This window comes from Macaca mulatta, chromosome 2 (assembly GCF_049350105.2).
Source record: "Macaca mulatta isolate MMU2019108-1 chromosome 2, T2T-MMU8v2.0, whole genome shotgun sequence".
Lineage (NCBI taxonomy): Eukaryota > Metazoa > Chordata > Mammalia > Primates > Cercopithecidae > Macaca > Macaca mulatta.
Genome location: NC_133407.1, coordinates 117,704,215 through 117,723,526, shown reverse-complemented (window position 1 = coordinate 117,723,526; position 19,312 = coordinate 117,704,215). Strand labels below are relative to the sequence as shown.

Sequence of the window (19,312 nt, the reverse complement as noted above, 5' to 3'; positions counted from 1 at the left end):
CGGCTGAGGACCAGGCAGACCTTTGTTTTGTCTCTTTTGATCTCAGTGACCTCTCTGAGCCTCAGTTTTCTCAGCTGGTAAAGTGTTCATTCATTCTTCACACTCACTCATTCATTTATTCCACAAATATTTTCTGACAGACACTATTACAGGAGCCAAAACTCCGAAGGCAGTAGCAACTGAGAGCCCAGGACCAACCAAACAAAGGTCTTCCTCTAGGGAACCAACATTCTCTGGATGAGGCAGTACCACTGACATCAGAGGGTGGGTGTGCAACTCAGGGAGGTGACGTGACTTGCCTAAGGCCACACAGCTAATAAGTGGTGGCACTGATTTGTGAATCCAGGGCTGTCTGAACATGAAACCTGGACTCTCAACTGCACTTGCATTTGCCTCTTCCTTTGCTAGCAGTCACTTTAGTTGGTACCAAGTGTTAGCACTGGGCAATGCAATGTGAAAGGCCCAGATAGAGGAAATTTGGGAGTGGCATGCTGGGCAGCAATGGAGAGCAAATGTGAGAGAAAGTGGGGTGAGTAGAAGAGGGCAGTCTGTGAAGCCCAGGGAGAGCAGTGGTCTTCAGAACACCTGGTATTTTGCTGAGCACTGGAGAACCTACAGTGTTTTTGCATCTCTGATATAGTGGCTGCCTCCTCCTTAGAGCACCCACTGCATCTGGTATTTGTTTTTGTACCTGCTGGACAAATACTTGTTTTCACATCTCCTTCTCTGACCAGGGGTCACTTTTTGAGGCCAGGAATGATGGCATGCCAGGACCCAGCCCAAGGAGATGTCTCACCTTTGATGCCAAGAATTAAAATAATAGTTGCTGCCATTCATTGAATTCCTACGGCAGCCAGACACCGAGATAAAGTCTATATTCATGATCCAATTTAATCCTCGTGACAATCCAATGAAATAGGAATCATTTAAGGAAGAGGAAAATGGGAAGTAGAGAAGCTAAGAAATTGCTTTAAAGCCACTGGTGGAGCCAGGATTCCAACCCACGACCAGCTTCAGTTTCAGGAACCTCACCCCTCAGCTCCATTGCTTATGTCTGGCCCAAGCAGCCAGTGTTCCTGAAATGTGCGTTTCCCCTCTCCTAAGCCTCTCAGGTTACATCTCAGCCTTCCCTCCCCAGAAAGAACTCAGTTCTCCTCCCTGCCTCCAGTCTGGGCTGTGAACACACCACACTTGTTGAATGAATGCTGGCTTTTTTTTTAATTTGGCAGTTTAAAGCAATTAACGTCATTTAGTCAGGCATGTTATTAAGTCAACATTCAAGGGAGGGTGGATCAGGGGAAATGAATATACCAGGTTATATAAATACCAATTTACTCACCGTCTAAAATACCGTAGAACTTCATCATATGTCAAACATTTTAGTCCCTTTTATTTTTGCCTTTTACATTCAAGGATGACTCCATACCCATACACAACTCTAAGAATGAGGCTATGGTACAAGGGCTCCTGGGAGATAATGTCAGCAAAAATGCAGAGAAGAATTTGCCAAAATGCTATGTCATGTCTCCCTGCTCTGACATGAATGTGACTTTAGTCTTCTCTTGGCCATTCAGCTAAGTCTGCCTTGTCTGCACAGCGTGGGCAGGTGTGAGTCTGCTGCGCCTGCTGGACAGCACCCCAAGGTGGGGACAGCAGCCCGTGCATGCCTCCCTCCACTCACAGAGACACCTGATGCAGACAGCTGCAGGGCAACAGGTGTGGGTGGGATGGGGGCACACTGGGACAAAGTGAAAAGAAGAAAGCCAGAACCAAGTGCCACCCATCTCATGGTGGAACACACTGGGAAATGAGGTTGGATCTGCTGTCCTCTGGAACTGTGCTGACCTTTGAGCTCTACTGCAGGCAAGCCCAGGGAGAGGCAACGAGCTGCCCCAGATCCCCCAGCTCAGCAGAGTCAGGCCAGAGCTAGAACCTGGACAGCCAGACGCCAGGCCAGACTTCTGCCCTCTCCAGCCCAGTGACTCTCTGATCCAGCCACATCCCGCCCAAACAACAAAAAGGAAAGGGATCAAATACAGAAAACCAGATCCAGATGGTAAGAGGAGAAATCCTCAGGAGGAAGTGGAAGAAGACAAAATTAATCTTCAGAAAACAAAAAACAAACACATGCAAATATAATAGTCAGCTTTTCACCTGGGATGGTGATCCTTCACCTGGCTCTCCCATCACTAACTTCATGATCTTGGGCTCAATTTCCCCAAATGCAGAATGAAGATGGAATATGACTCAGGGGCTAGTTATGAGGATTAACTTAAAGGATGTCCTCATACACTCACTCAGTCACCAAACCCTGGTGACATCTCCTTGGGCCAGGTCCTGGCATCCCAAGAAGTGCAAGCCATCATTTCTGGCCTCAAAACGATGACCCCTGGTCAGAGAAGGAGATGTGAAAACAAATATTTGTCCAGCAAGTACAGTGACAAACAGCAGATGCAGTGTGTGCTTTAGGGAGGAGACAGCCACTATAACAGAGATGCAAAAACACTGCAGGTTCTCTAGGTGCTAGAGACAAAATACCAGATGCTCTGAGGACCACCACTCACCCCAGGCTTCACAGACTGCCCTCTTCCACTCTCCCCGCTTTCTCTCACATTTCCTCCCCATTGCTCCCCAGCACGCCATCTCCAAATTTCCTCTTTCTGGCCTTCCACATTGCACAGCCCAGTGCTAACACTTGGAACCAATTAAAGTGGCTGCTGGCAAAGGAAGAGGCAAATGCAAATGCAGTTGAGAGTCCAGGCTTCATGTTCAGACAGCCCTGGATTCACAAATCAATGCCACCACTTACTAGTTGTGTTGCCTTGGGCAAGTCACATCATCTCCATAAACTCGTGTCTTCCTCTGGAAAATGATGCCATCAGAGCACCTGTCCCATGGGATTGTTGCAGAGGCAGAGGTGAAATGAAATTTATACAGACAGCATAGCACTGTGACTGGCTGATAAGCATTAGCTATCACCACTGATCATTATTACTGGGGACAACATAGCTCGGGTCTCAAAGATCAATGCTGCACCTCCCACAATCACTGAACTGACTTATAATTTACCCTGGTAACATTTAGAGCATGGGTTTTTCTAACACATTTATTATGTTGTGAAATCAATTTATAGGTCAGAGTCAGCCTTCTAAAATAAACAGAATAGAAAACAGAGTAGAGTAGAATAGTGTAAAATAGAGTACAACAGAGTCCAGTCTAGTCGACTTGCGTTGAATAGAATATAATAAAGTACACTGCAAAGAATAAGGCTAAGTGATGTTTCATGAAACATGTTTCACATGTGAGGTTGTAACGGGTTGCAATGTAACATGTATTCTTTACCGCGGGCCACAGTTTAAGAAGTTTGAAAGGCACTGACTTAGAAAAAAAACACAGTTTTGTGCCCAAAAGGCCCCGGAGGGAGCAATTCTTGCACCAGGGAGATTAGGAGCAGTCTTTTATATGAAGCAGATGGCGTCTTTCAAACTGATGTTCACTAAACAATTTTCTGTTAAAGGGCTAGTAACCACAGGTCCCGGTAACCTATTTGGTAAGAAGAAAAGCCATCGGTGACAGGTCAACAAATTTCTCTCCATCTCACAAATTGGAGAATGGCCACTCAACTGTGCTCAGTGATTTCTAAATAAACTGCTTCAACAAGCAGACGTGTATCTGGGTACCTTTGGACTTAAAAGATAAAATGTATGGCTTGCTCCAAAGCCCTCACTACTATGGCAGGGAAAATCTCCATTCATGCCACCCACATTGAAGAAGGCTATACCCTGTGCCAGCCTATGCTTCAGACCTGGCTCAGGGGAAGAGCAGCTCCAGCCTCTGGCCCAGGACAACACAGCCTCCAAGCACACGGATTTGTACAAAATCACAGAGGGAAGATGTGCACAGGCCAGGAGGGAAGAGGTGCACAGGCCAGCTATCAAGATGTGCATAGGCCAGAATGGAAGGGAGGGAATGACTGAGTCTCTTTAGGGAAAGCCAGAAGCCTTCCCAGAGACAACATGTAGACAATGTCTCTCAAAGCGTGGTCCACGGACCACCAAATGAGAGTCACTTGAGATGTCTGTTCACATGCAGGTTCTGGGGCTCCGGGCCAAGCTTACTGGGCCAGGGTCTCTTGGAGCAGGCTCCTGAAATACTGCATCTTAACAAGCTCCCCAGGTAACATTTCTACAGCCTGACGTCCTGTAGAATTGAGGCTTAGAAGCCAGACAAGGACAGCAGTGTTGGCAGTGTAACAGGACAACGGCACGGGCATGGGCACAGAGGCGTGACACAGCCGGATGTGTGCAGGGAACTCAAGCAGTGTGCTGTCACTGAAGCACTCAGGGTGAGGATGGGAAAGGTGGACGCAGCGGCAAAGGGATTTGGGTGCCCAACATAGCTCTGCACACCTCATTGAGTATTCAATGGATGTTTGTTGAAGCAGGAAGGAAAGAAGTGAGAGAAGGAAGAAAGAAAAGGATGTCCAACATTTAGACAAAAGCAAATGTATGCTTGGAAGTCTGTTAAGATTGCTACAGATTCCCCTAAAACCATGATACTCTACCCAAAAGAAAGCATTTGATGATCTGAACCTCAACTGAGGAAAAGAAGAAGGTTGGAGGCTTCAGGTTTCCAGAGAGGTTATTAGTGTTCAGTAAACGCTTGACTAATTGTTCTGTCTCCTTTCGGCTTCACTTATACAGATAATGTTAATAAGGGGAATGTGCCCTGATGACACACTGGGACAAAATATTTTGGCTGTTAAAAATAGATGCATTGGAGGAACATTTTCTCTAGGTGAAATTCAGGCTCAAATGCAATTGAATCTGAGGAGAGTTCACAAACACACCTTTTTGCATAAACTAGAACAGATTTCCAGTGGAGACCAGCTGGGTAGCTTTGAAAGGCATGGGACAGGGAGCAGACAAGCCATGGGGCTCAGGGCTGCCTCCCCCTGTCCTCCAAGAAGCCCACTGTGGGACGTGAAACCCTTCTTCCATCGGTGGCCTCAATACACTGGCCTGGACCCAAGCCTGGTAGTTAGGACTTCAGCGTTCGAGATCCGGCCCATTTCTGATTCACTGTGAGACCAGGGGCAGGCCACTGAGCCCCGACACACACTCACAGAGGAAGGGGCCGTTTCCCAAGACCTGCCCCTCTCCGAAGTCCTCTCATCCCCTTCTAAATGAGTAGGTCAGGCTCAGGAGGAAGGTGCAAGGTGGGCATCAGATCCTGCTCACTCAGGGCACAAAATGCTCTGCTTAGCAGAAGTCACAGCTCCACGAAGGAGTCACATCCCAGGGAGGCGCTGGAGGCAAGACTCTTCCGAAAGCCTCACAACACAATATTCTATTCGGTCTTGATATCTCAAGGCGGCAGAGGCTGAAGTGAAATGTCTTTTGGCAAAACTGATCCCCATTAAATCCATATAATTCCCACTTCCCAGCAGCTGTCTCCCCTCATCTCAAGGGGTGCATTGCTGCAGGTTCTTAGCACATCCAAGGGCTGGGCCTGGGGAAGAGAGCAGACCACTGTGACTGTAGCAGGATGCAAATGCAAATGCAAATAAAAACAACCCAAACTCACTTGATGGCCACTCTTAAAGATTTCCTCCTGCGTGAAGGTGCCTGACAGGCCCCACGCAGGGTGCAGCAGTGAGATCACCCAAGCAACGTTCTGTGGATGATGCAGGTATGTTGCAGTGGGCAGATTATGCAGCTCCCAGTAACCTCCAAAGCACAGACTCAGAAATTCAGCCCCAGTGACGTAAACGACAAATGAACAAACAAATTAAAGAAGCACCTCCCTGAGAAGGTGAGATCACAGCAAACACCACGCACACATCTTGATGCTTGCAGGGCCTCAACCCCATGTGAAGGCGAAGGGAACAGAAATTAAAATTCACATTTCTCCCTAATATCAGTGGTAATGTGGTGCTCGAGCGCTTTATGGAATTAGCTGCAGCAGCTTCCTAATTGCCTTTGCCGAGTTGCCTCCCCCAGGTTGATGGTTGCGGCTGCGGCGGCCCCATCAGTCTCGCTTGGTGCTCCTCGTGCACCCGCCCAGCACTGCGGTGCTCCCGCAGCAGCTGCTCAGCTTGGTACTGCAGAGGCGCCTGGACCCCTCAGCCCAACTGGATGCTTCTGGGGGAGACTCTACCATGCCTCCAGCGTGGTGACCCAGATGGGCAGGGATGCTCCCAGGGGCAAGGAGGGGGTCGGCCAGCTAAAAGAACCGAGGACCAGCTTGTCCTGTTGTCTGGCAGTCCCCGCTGGCACTGCAAGGGTTGTGGGCAAGGGACCTGCCTGCAGGGCTTTGGGGCTGGATTGTTGTAGCTGGAAGGCAGCCCCCATTTTTTGCAGCATCCATGCCTGATGCTGGGACTCATAAAACCCTGGCGTTGGAGAGTAAATAGGGAAAGGGCTGTGAAGGACCTGGTGATCTGCCTGTGCTCTACAGTGCTCTGATTTCCATCACTAGCGTGCAAGGACAGGGAAAAGGCTGGGCAGCTATTCCTCCCTTTGTTTATCCGTACCTTCGTGCTGGCCACATACAAACAACCCCTGAAGACCACCCCATAGACAGCTCTGTGCTAAGTGCCGCAGGGGGACCCTCTCCAGGTCAGAAAGAGCAAACATGCCCTGGGGGAATTTAAGGTCTAATTTATCAGCCTTCTCCTCACCCGTTCCCACTCACCACCAAAGGAGATAAGGGGTTCACAGGATATCACACAACCCAGAACCCCAGACCTGCCAGAGGCACAGAAGGCCCTGCAAGACTCATTCCAAGCAAAATAAAATTGACCCTAGTGAGTCCAGGGCTGTGGCTTTCAAGCTAGCTGTCGATTGTACAGAAAAACAGAACTGTGGCTTCATCAAGAGAAAAAAAAATAAGCACCAATAAACATTTAGGAAAGACAGACAAAGAACAGGAATAACAAAAACAGAGGAGCTAAAATTTACTGGGCACTTCCTGGGTGTACAGTTCTGTGCTAAGACTGTCACATGCCTCCGTACCTAATCCTCCCTGCCATGACCCCATTTTACAGGTAAGGAACTTGAGGACCTGAACACTAAGAATCCAGCCAGATCTCAAAGCCAGATCCATCTGGTCTCAGAGTTTCAGAGCCCACACTGGCTTTCCTATACCATCATCAATTACCATAATGGGGAATACACAAAGGAAAACTTAACCAAATTCAATCAGATTCTCAGAAAGGCATCTTAGGAGTCAGAACACATGAGGGGAGGGCTGACCCTCAAGGGCAACTAAAAGATAAGCAGCGTCAGATTATTATGACAAAAAGGGAGAAGTATAGAAAGCTAGAGGGCTCACCAGCCCTCCTCTTGCCCAGTTTTAAGGGTCCAGTTCTTGCCTCTTTTAAGTTCTTTTAATTTGCATTATGAAAGCAAATGACAAGGACCAAGCAACAAGACTACGAATTCCAACGGGGACAATTTTAAGGGCAGGGGAGAAGTTTCCACCAAATGCTCTGATGAGCCAATGCCACACTAAGGCCAATGCAAAGGATAAATGGTTGGTCCTAGAAATCCCCCAAATACCTTTCCTCTGACCCCACAACAACCCAGGCACCTGAACTGGGATTCACATGCTGCGGACTCAGTCTGCCTTTGCCTCGTGGAGCCATGTAGACTTGGGCAAAGTGACATCCTCTGTCTTACATGTTAAAGACGTTTCTGCATCTCTAAAACCGATGCAGATGATAACAGATCCAACCTCAGGGGTTGCTATGAGAAATTAAATGATATGTCATAAAGCACACATCATAAAACACAAATAAAACACCTGCATCATTGTTATTATTGTTATTATTATTACTGCCTAAAATCCCTTGTAGAGCTGAGTCACAGGCAGCTTTGATGGAGGTCTCAAAACAAGGCCTCCAGATGGCTTGGCATTAACAACCCCCAAAGTGGACAAACTACTGTCTTGAGCAACCAACACTTGCTGGTATGTAGAAGCAACTCCTTGAGAATAATAACAACAACAAGAGTCTACCTCTTCTATACACTTCCCATGAGTCACTTATTGCCAAGCGTCCTGCATGCATCTAACTCACCCTAGAAGTTAGTACCATTGTGCCCATTTGAGAGAGGTGAACACTGAGGCTCAGCAACTGACCTGTCAGGGTCATATGACCAGTCAGCAGCAGCATCTCGATTCAAACCCAGATTGTCATCACTCAGATTCAGACCCTCAACTCTACACAGTTTTGCCTTCCCAAGACCAGCCACCTCCCTTAAAAGTAGATTTTTAAAAGTCAATCCTTTGCTTTCTAAGTCTATATATATTTTTCCTATCATTCATAAAGCATTTGTTTCAAGCAAAGAACTGAAAACCTCGCTGTTCAAGTAGAAAATCCAGCTATGGCTCTATAATTCTGAAATTCCCGTTCTGGGAAATGTGTACTGTTGGCTTTTTCAAAAGATTAGTGAGCTGTGAGCCCTCTCCTGAGAGGATTACATCTTACTCCAGGGCGACCAGGTGGCTCCTGATGTTCTGAAATACTCAAACTTGGCCACACACTCTGGGATTTTTAATTAGTTACCAGTATTTACTAACAAAGGGAAATAACCCATGTATATAAAACACACATATGCACGCACACAAACACCCTTTATTGCTTGCCAGATAATGATTTGTCTGAAGTGTGTTGTCTGAGCTGGTGTGTGAATTCTGTATTATAAAGGCAGATGACAATAGCATTCCAACAGGGGCCCAGGCCAAAGTCAAGAGGAAAGAATATCCAAACTTGGCATTACCATTCCAGAAGTCAAATGACTATTATTATGTCAGCGGGGCAAAAGCCTATGCCCATTGAGCTGTTTGTACATGACGCGGTCATGTTGCACTAATAGACATTTCACTAATAATGAAAACCAGTAGGAGGCTGAGAGTAAAGCTGGATGTTATGACTTGTGCCTGAAGATTACCTGCATCCAGCGAATTTACTGTCTCCCACATCTATTGTTCTTTTTACAATATTGTTCCACCTCTGCCTCAAACAATACAATGGAAAAGGCGTTATGGATGGCACATGTACAAAGAGTCAAACGCCTGCCCTATATTTCCAACTTTCACCTTGCTTCACAAATTATAGCACAATGTTACAGCAACAGCAAATTTTAATCTTACAGCTGCCCACTTCTGCTGTGCAAGGGACAAGATTAGGAGGATTTGGGAAAGAAAGCAAAAAAAAAATCCACCTCCCTGGGGACATAATAAATGCATTTGTCATTGTGCCCCTGCCACATTAAATGTGCATAACATACACTGCCTTAATTTTATGAACTAATTATGGGATCAAAGTGACAAAAATTCCAAGTCTCTCTTGTTCATTAATAACGAAGTGGGACAGTATGAATGAGAGGATAGCCTGAGAACCAAGGCTTCCCATGTGCCACACATCGTCCTAAATAACTGAAATGCTGCCCAAGGGGGCATCGGGATTAGAGGTCACCTGCAGCTGGCTTCTGAACACGCTCCCACAGCAGGGGAAATGGCTGGGTATACTGGGATCTCCCTTGGCATAAGGACCTCACTCTGGGCTGTGGGGCAGACGTGGCAACCCCAATTCCTTGGGTGATGGGCTTTCTCTGGACATCTCCCCCCATGCTCAGGGAGAAGGGAGCTGATCTCGAGGGGAAGGGTGCATATCTTGACAGAGGCCACCGCCACTGCAGCCCTCCTCCTGCTCTGAAGTACTCTCATCAGGGGTCAGCTGGGGATCATCTGCCTACATGCCAATGCCTGGCACCCATTCACGCACTTGCTCATTCACCAAGTCCACAGGTATGTATGCAGCCAGGCCCCACAGAAGCTCAATGAAGATTATCTGAAGAGCTTGTATTTGTATATTGCAACTAGGAATGACAACAACAACTCACTGGCAGGAGGCAACGTGCCAGGCACGGTGCTAAGTGCTTTGCATATTTTATTTCATTTAACCTTCATCACAGCCTATACGATAGAAGGTACTGGTCTGGTCTCCTTTCTCATTTAAGGGTATAGGTTCAGAAATGTTAAACTACAAGGCAATGCAGAAGAGGAAATGTCAGATCTGGGACTCAAATCCAAGCCCATCTGACTCCAAGGCTATGCCGTCTCAGCTGTTAACCCACGCTTTAATTGTTTCTGAATTAATATCCCAGATGTTTCTCATTTAATCCTTCCAAACACCTGTGAGATCAAAAACACAGGTATTATGCACATTCTTTTCAAATAGGAACTGAGGTCAAAAAGGATCATGCAAAGACAAGAAAGTACAGCACTGTGGCCAGATGTGTAGACCCTGGAAGCCCAGCTCAGTCACCTTGGAGAGGCTGCTTCAGTTCTGCAAGCCTTGGCTTCTCAATCTGTAAAACAGGGTGAATGGTAGTCCCTGCCTCATTAGGTTACTGGGAGAATTTAATGAGATGTCGTATGTGAAGGGCTTATCACAGTACCTGGAATGCAGAAACTACAGTGTGAGTGCTACCTGTTTTTACTATTAGATTAAGCAATTTGCCCAGGGCCACATTGGAAATGCACACAGAAAAGACAAAAAGAGAGATGCCACCGCTTAAGGCCAATGACCCTTCCTTTAACAACACAGCATCTCCAAAGATGTGAATCTTTGAAAATGCTCCAAGCTCTCAACCTGTTACTCATAAAATGAGAAAATGATTTCATTGGAGATGGAACAAAGGTGGGCAAAGGAAGCCTCCTAGAATGAATACAGCTGAGAGGGTGAGCTATCCAGCAGGAAAAAGAGAAAGCCAAAACAAGGACAGCCTGTCCCACAGGAGGCTTGGCCAGGACCCCGCACTTCGTCTGAGGCTCTGCTGCCACATCCTGGAATTCTTAAATAATTTTTTAACAAGGGATTCTGCATTTTGCACTGGGGACCACAAATTACGCAGCCAGTTCTGATCTCAGCAAGTCCTCAGATTCCAACTGCCTACAAAATCCCAGACGCTGAACAAATCCATGCCTGTTGGACTGAGTGACTCAGTTCTGTCCTACTGCCCTGGTTCATTCTCTCAAGTCAGCCTCTCTAACACCCAAGAGGACAAGAACAGTCTTCCCCATCAGCAAGCATTATCTGGCACGTTCTGTGATGAACAGCATCCATTTTTATTCACACGGGCACGCGCACATACACACACTTAATAAGTATTATGGTAACGGCATGTGCGGGCCCCGAATATCCACTGGCAGTTGTTTCACCTAAAATGGAAAACTCAAGGTCTGTTTTGTGAACCCACAGCATTTACAGCCTTGCCCACCTTGCCTGTCCAGATCATTTACATGCATAACAGCCCTTTTAACCTTGGGAGGGTACTGTTTTCCAATAACAGGTGCCAAGATAAACACTCTAAAGTGCACAAAGTGAAGGAACAGCCATCCATTTCTTGTGAAAAGATAATGCTTTCCTTTCCAATATGGCCTTGAAATGTGCACTAGTAGTTTGGTTTCTGAGTTGTTTATTTTCATAATGTTGATTTGGGGAAACTAGAAAGCTATACAACACATAAATTTAATACACCTTATAAATTTAATGCCTTAAGCAGCCTTGGAATGAGCACCCAATGAGTGTTGTTCAAAGCAAATGGAAGTTGAAGTGTTTACCATTTATTAGAAATGAACTGGACTCTTTTCAAATATGTATTTGTAAAAAACAATTCCCTTCTGAAAAGTAGGCATGCTGGCTACGCACACAGAAATCCCCTAAAACACGTCAGTTATACAAACGCCTAATCTGCCAAGGGTGAGTTGTAAGCACAGGCCAAAGTGCTGGGCTGTCGAGGGGCCCTAGAGTCCAGCTTTACATTACAGAACAACCACCTCAGACAGAGTCTGTTGGTCACTAAATACTTAGTAAAATCACAAAAAAAAAAAACCCAGCATCCTCCTCTTTCTCATATCATTTTCTTCCTTTAAAGGAGAAGCAAAATTTTGTTTAATGGACCAAAAAGGGCTGATAAGGATTCTGTCAGTTTTACCAGAAGCCTGACATTAGGAACTTTTCCATTCACTGAATGATACACAAAAGCTTCACTGCAATCACTCGAGATGAAACCTAGGCCGTGATGTCTCTTGTATAAAAATTACATTTAAAGGGGAAAAAAATCTCATATGCTAATTCATAGGCTGGCATTTTATAACATCTGTTTTATTTTTTTCTCAGTTTTGGTCACAGCAAACCTCTAAGTCAAATCACAGTGTCCCAGGGAACACACAATCTGCTAATACTCCCTGTGTAGAAGATGCTGTGGTCTCAACCCGAAGACTGTACCAACAAGCACTGTGACTAAAAAAAGACGGAGGGACCCCTGAAAGAGCTGCTGCTCACATCTGACAGGGGAGATGTGCTGGGGTGAAGAAAAAACCCATTTGTTGGCATCATAGCATCTACGATGGTAAATCAGGATTCACGACAGGCCTGAAATAGACTCCTTCGTGAAAATGTACACTTCTTTAGGTAGGCCCAACGCACCAAACCACGGACTGATCAGTGTAAGTCGGAACACTAAACACCAAGTGGAGATCAATCCAAGGCTGATGAAGGCTAGAATCCCAAACCTGCACCTCCAAGAATATGTGTGTCAAACTTTAGGGCGATGAAACACCTGGAAGGGCCACAGGTGCCAGGGGTGATGGTTTCGCATTTCTTTTACTTTTGCTCATGCTGACATATGGCTAAGTCTTCATCAAAAACTGGAAACAGTAACTGTCGGCTCAGGCCCAATGGATTTCAGAATTATCAGGTGGTTTGGTATTCATGTATTTGCCTAAAAATTACACTAGTGTTACAATTAATTAATTAAAATCAGCATGCGATCACCATGCTAATCAATCAAAATTATACCCACATGGGAATAAAAAGCTGATGTTTGCCTCTGACCAGAAAACCATGCCTGTATTTTCATTTTCCCTTAATTTTGAGTAGCATCTGTCAATCTCCTGAGTAACACAGGCCGCAGCAGTTCCTAATGGGAGCAAAGGCAAAGTAGAAATGTATCTGGCAGAAAAGAACTTTTAAGGAGAAAAAAACAAGGAAAGAAAAAGAAAAAAAAAAATGAGCAAGAGAGGCTTAGACAGTTAGCAAGTGGCCATGAGTAACTCTACAAGTGCAATGAGATATATGCATAAGAGGCAGAAACTGAATGCTCATTGGTTTGCCCTGCTCTGCTACTGTCTGGGTGATTGTGTTAGTGAGACCAATAAACTGCCCTGAACGATTAAAAACTGTCATTTCAGAGATTTCAAGACTTTTAAAAATAACCTGCTAAGGAAAAGTCCAGTATTTGAAGTAATGCTATGAATTACAGCATCAGCAGCACAGGTTGAATGCGTTTATCATTCAGGACGGCAAGTAACTGTGTTTATTCAACAAAAAATGTTAGCAAAACAGCGCCTCCCCCACAAGAGCAAGCTGAAGAGTGCTGGGCTTCCCACGAGCAGCACTGCTACCTAATTCCTGATAAGTGAATACACCTATTCAATTATTTAAAAGTCCATCGATTTCCACATTGATGAAAAGTCATAATTATAAAAATGGCTTAAAGCACCAACCTTTTACTTTGCTGACTCTGTCCTGTGGAAAGAGATATCAACTTCATATATTAAAGCTGCCCTCTCAATAAATAGTTGATAATGCAAAAAACGAACTGCGCATTCCAAGCCGTGCGTGTTTGGTAAGGGCTCCAAGAGGCGTCCAAGGTAAATGTCAATTCTTTTCCAGCGTTACTGGCAGAGACACACATTACCTGTATTTCCATTGTGTATTTACCATCATGATTCTGGAAAATGTAACTGGAACCCTTCATTCCTGTGAACATTGGTTCCCTGAATGCAGGTCTAAATAGAATGAAAAACCCAGCTCCTATCCAATTATCCCTGAGGAGGATGAAATGAGAATCAGCCAGTTTAATGCCTTTGATTGTGATTGTTAGAGGTGTGGAGACTGAGTTTAACAGCCTAGGTTCCCAGACCTACTAGAATGCTTCTCACTGAATCCCAAAATACAGCGGTAATGAAACTATGCCTCCCCAAAAGAACCAAACAAAGTCCATTCTTTGGGGAAAATGAAGCAAGATAGAGGCAGCTGAATACCGACTGGCATGGATATGTCAAATCGGAAACTTAATTAAAAGTTGAAGTGAATGGAAACCCCTGCAGTATCTGCCAGCTTAGCAAGGCAGCACACAGGCATACAGCGGCACACCAGCACGGTCCTCCAGGGGCCTGCTATTCTCTCACACCATCTAAAACCCCTCAAGATGAACTCCAGCACCCATAGACAAGTCCCACAGTCTTCCACTCTGTACTGAAAACAAATTTCCTAAAAGATGGCTTACTGCGTTTTATAAAATCAAAACTATCCTATTTCTAAGGACCTAACAGGTTGCTACTCCTGTGCTCAGTAAAGACAGAAGAAAAAAATATAGGGGATATCTGGCATTGAATACCTAATATATTATAATAGACTAAAGTGGCAAAAGCCATGGTATTAAATACAGAAACAACTGATAAAATACTCTTATTTCTGAAGCCATGACAAGGTACATTGCTAAATGTTTGTGTTTACATTGATGAAGTCAGTAACAATACTGCTACCTCAAATTAGATCACCTAATAAAAACATGTTACCAAAATGGCAGTTTTCCCAGTCTCTAAACACCTTAAAATAGATGCATGGCCAATTATTATTTAACTTATATTCACAATAACTATTTTGTAAAGTGTATGCCTTAGGGCAAAAATGACTAAACTTCCATTCTAAAAATGAACATACATTGATTCACAACATGAAGTGTCAGTTAGTGAAACTACACAAAATACATAAAATTATATGGTGGTATACAGTACACCTTACTTAACTGAAAATCAAGTTTAAACATCCATGCCTTAAAAGAGCAATTACACTCTATTATACAACATAGTATTGCCATCTTTGAGTCCCCTTAATACAGTGTTAATGTATTTTCCAGCCAAATTTTCTAACTCATTTTGAAAGCATCTTAATTGTTAAGGACACAGTGATATGATGGCAGCGTGCACCGAGTTCTGACTTTGAAGAGTAATTCCTCATGCAAATGGCCAGAAACTTGAGAATTAGCAAAAGAGAAGCAATTATCCCCTTGTTTTTCCAAACGATGTTATGTCTCCTACACTCTGAGCACTCAGATCTATTCCCATTCATACTCTGAACTCTCTAAACCAATGTTCTTTGCTAATTTTAAAAATACAGAAACATTTGCGGGGGATAGTGGACCAAAACAGCCCAAAGATAGCTGAAAAATGCTCCCTGAGGTGTCTACCATGCTCCCCCATCACTTATGGAAAGTCCCTGCCAAGTAACCCAAAGCCGTGAGTATTTCAGGACCCCCAGAGCAGATTCCAAACCAAGGACTAGGGTAGACACCCACCCCGGAACGCAATGCCAAGCAACACCTCACCTTTCCCTCGCATCAGATTACAAAATGCCAGGCAGCAGCAAGAAATGATAACAAAGCCATAAACAGCTGGAAATAATTACACAATTGTCAAGCTGCAAACATGACAAAAGCAAAGCAAGGCTAGTGAATTCAGTATCAGAAAGGATGCTGATGAGAAGGTAAGAGAAGCATTTCAGCTTTTTCCAATTTGCTGTTATAGAGTACCAAATAATAGGGTTGATGGAGTTTTGTGCAGTGTGTGTGTGTGTGTAACTTCAAAGAGAAAGAAAAAAACATATTTTGTGTGTTCCTAGAAAATTTGAGATAAAAGATACGAAAGCACAAACCAAAAATATTAACAGGCTCTGAAGGGATTCTTTTAGAATTGCTACAACTACAACATGCAGATGAGAAATATTTCTTTAAAGTTATACAAAATGTTATCTTCTTTAAAAGCATAAGAAAAATATACAGGCAATGCTACAGTCCAGAATTCATCACATCAAACATCTGACAAGTGGGCAAAATGCCAAAACAGAAGACAGACTTGTCCAGATTAAAAGGGTACTAGGGAAAGAGGCAATTCCTATGCAATTCCTGTAAGTGCTGAGATGGGCCACAGGTATGTAAATTCTCATCTTCCAGAAGGGCATTTCACAGCCTCAACTGTTTACCAGCTGCCTATAATTCAAGAACACCTTCCCAAACAACAGAGTTGAGCAAACAATCTTTCAATGAATAAGGTTTCAATGAATAAGGCTATTGGTGATTTTTAAACCAGAAAAACTTTTATCATTCCATGGTGGGCCAACGCTTTATTACGATATTTGGATTTCATGTGGCAAACTGTTTCATACGCTGTCCCCAAAAATGCTACTCTCTGAAGGGGAATGCCATAAATAAAATACGTACTTGGTTACCAGGCAGCATGCATAACACATATGGTACATTGGCCCAAAAATCATATTTTAAAATCTTTAAAAGTTAACAATTTAAGCTATTTGTACCCATTTTCAGAGAATTATTCCCTAAAGGCCAATTTTATTTTCTATCATCAAGAGAATATTTTGATTAATCCTGTTGATCTGCAAACTTGAAATTCTTTGAACGCCTCTAATCTCTCCTCCCCGGTCCTTTTTTTTTTTTTTTTTTTCTCTTTTTTATTTTCTGAAGGGGAGAACGAAGGACCATATATCTCACAATGTAATTTTAAGCTTATGCTTAAAATGCTGCCTGTTTGAATTAAAATTGATGCAGCTTCTGATAAGAACCTAATAATCAATTCTCCATTCTTATTACTCTCCAGAATTACATGGATGCAGACCCATTTCTTAAGTTTGTGGACTACTCTCATAGGTTATTACCCGGCAGTGCAGCTGAGTGGAAAGATAACCACATTCATTCTCCTTATCTGTAATGATGTAATGCATCCCAGCCCTGGGTCTAGATGATTGGGGAATAATGGGATTGTACAACTGCAGGGATGACAAACAATAGTGCAGCGTCTTTCTCTGATACACTGAACCCCACGCCTCCAATGAAAGGTGAAAGGCATCACAAAATAGGCACTGAGTCTGCCCCTTGGATGAAGTTAGCATTTTTTGGCCCGAGGAGCATCTGCTCTGGCACTGAAACAGCAATACCGACACGGAGACGAGAGCCATGCAAAAACACTCAGTTTCCGAGCCCCAGCCAGGACAGTGCGAGTGAGTATCCTGCTTTTCTTTGTGTTTAGAATCAAGTGTCATCTAAAAATAACCGGTTGGTAGGAAGAAATCACTGTACAGTACAATGCCAAGAAACCCGGGGATCAGAGACTCCTCTGATAACTGATGCTGCTCGGGGCTCACGTTTGTTTGGAAAACTAAATCTGCCTCCATTTTCTGTGCCGGAAAAATCATCGCTTCCTGCCACCACAGAAACCTTACCTTTTGCAGAAGCTGGGAACCGGAGTACTTAGCAGCAATGGATTTTATCTCCCCACCAAAAGCCGAGGCCCAGAGCTTCACCCTACGGGGAGAAGGGGCACAGGAAGAAATGTAACACCCGTGTCACAGTCAACACGCACGCACACGCACACGCACACATGGGGCTATGGCTGAAGGAGCAGGGCGATGTAACATTTCTTAAAAGAAGAAAAGATAAAAAAGCGCCTTGGTAGAAACTGCCAGCACCAAACTGCAAAGCGCAGCGCGGGAGGGGGCCCAAGGGGGGTCGCGGAGTTAAGAATGCACAAAGTCTCCCAGGCTCTCTAAAAAGACCACTGAGTTTCATTTGAATCATTGCCCGAGGACTCGACCCCCTAAACTGGGCATCACCTGGCAAATAGCAGTCAGAAGAAATCCACCCATCCCCCCTCCCAAAAAAGAAGTGGGGCGGCAGGAGAGCAAAGGGGGGAAATTCAGCGGCCCATGGAAGTTGGATTCGGTAACCAGGCTCCAAAGTTGGTGCCGTCACTTGAGGTGAGCATCTCCAGATCTCACTCGCCAACCTGCGGGCAGGGGCCAGAGCATCCCACCGGCCTCGCCGCCCGACGCGGGTCCCGAAAGGCAGGTGCGAGCGGCGAGGCCGACGCCCGCGGCGGGTCCTACCCAGCCGCACTTGCAGGCGCCCAAACTTGGGCACAGTGGGTCGCAGGCGGAAGGGTCCCCTCCCTGGGCGGCGCAGGAGCCGGCACTTACACGGAGAGCGGTATCTGCTGCTCCGAGCGCACCACGTCCCCCAGCGCGGCGTAGAGAAGCGCGGCGGCGAGAAGCGCCGAGGCCCCCCGGGACGCGCGGCGCGGCGAGCCCGGCCCGGCCATGCTGAGCTCCCTCCGACGCGCCCGCTGCGGCGGCGACGAGAGCGGCCGCGGGGAGCCGCGCGGAGCGGGCGGTGGGCGAGCGCGCGGGGCTGCCTGCTCCGCTCCGCTCCGCGCCGCCCCGCCTGCCTCTCGCGCGCCCGGCTCACTTGGGGAGCAGAAAAAGGAGCGGGTGGGGCGGCGGGGAGGGCGGAGAGGAGGAGGGAGGGAGGAGAGGAGGGGAGGGAGGCGGGCGGGGGAGGAGGCAGCGAGACGCGCCTCTAGCAGCGGCGGCCGCCCGGCCCCGCCTCAGCGGCCCCCGGGAGTCCGGCGGGCCGCGGCGGGAGGGCGGCGGGGCGGGAGGCGCCGCGCGGGCGGGGACTTGCAAACTCCAGTGTCCTTGGCCGCGGCGGAGCGCGCCCTGCCCCGCCCGGGCCACTGCGGCCGCTGAGTTCTTTACAACTCCGCAGTCCGCCACCGCGGGCGCGACTCTCGGGCTGGCCCCGGGCCGGGGCGACCCTAGCCGGGGTGGGGGTTGGGGCGCGGGAGGGAGGCCAAGGGCAGGGCGCGGCGCTCCGCACTTTGCGGGCGGCTGCTACGAGCGGGCGTTGAGCGCCCAGTCCGCCCCTGGGCCGGGCGGGGTCGGGGGCAGCGGAGCCTAGAGGGGGCGCGCCCTCCGCCCCCACCGCGCGATTTTCCTGCGGGGAGGGACCTGGGGAAAAAGCAGAAATCTGAGAAAGGAGCACGGGCTCGCGGCGGAAGGCGGGATCGCACTTGGGGCGGAGCGGGCCGGGGATGGGACTGGGTGGGAGCTTGGGGCTCTGACTAGGGCTGCGCTGCGTGACCGCCCGCAGCTGCGACTCCGGCCGCGGCGCGGAACAGAGGAAGGTGCGGATGGGGGTGCTACCAGCGCGGGGTTCCCGGCACCTGGCCGCAGCGCAGCCGCCCCACTGCGTGCCCGACCCAGGCCCCGGGGCTCCCTAGCGGCTGCTGCCCTGGGAGTCTGCCTGGCTGCGGCGACTGGCGGGACCGGGATGTCAGGGCTGGGAGGAAGCCATCGCGACGCCGAGTTAATCCTGACCGAGGGACA

At 46.9% G+C, this 19,312-nt stretch overlaps 1 protein-coding gene across 5 annotated transcripts in view; it reads right to left on the bottom strand.

Annotated features, from left to right (window-relative positions):
• CACNA2D3 (calcium voltage-gated channel auxiliary subunit alpha2delta 3) overlaps positions 1–18,413 on the bottom strand; it is a 941,064-nt gene extending 922,651 nt beyond the window's left edge. For 4 of the 5 annotated variants that reach the window (XM_015130679.3, XM_077993170.1, XM_015130680.3 and 1 more), the window contains exons 1-2: positions 18,125–18,413; positions 17,372–17,453 (exon numbers count right to left, since the gene is read on the bottom strand). In XM_015130679.3, coding sequence (XP_014986165.1) covers positions 17,372–17,453; positions 18,125–18,246 — 204 coding nt within the window. In that variant the 5' untranslated portion in view covers positions 18,247–18,413. The remainder of the gene's footprint in view (positions 1–17,371; positions 17,454–18,124) is intronic. The other variant, XM_077993172.1, reaches the window with a different exon arrangement.
• Between the last annotated feature and the right edge of the window lie 899 nt (positions 18,414–19,312).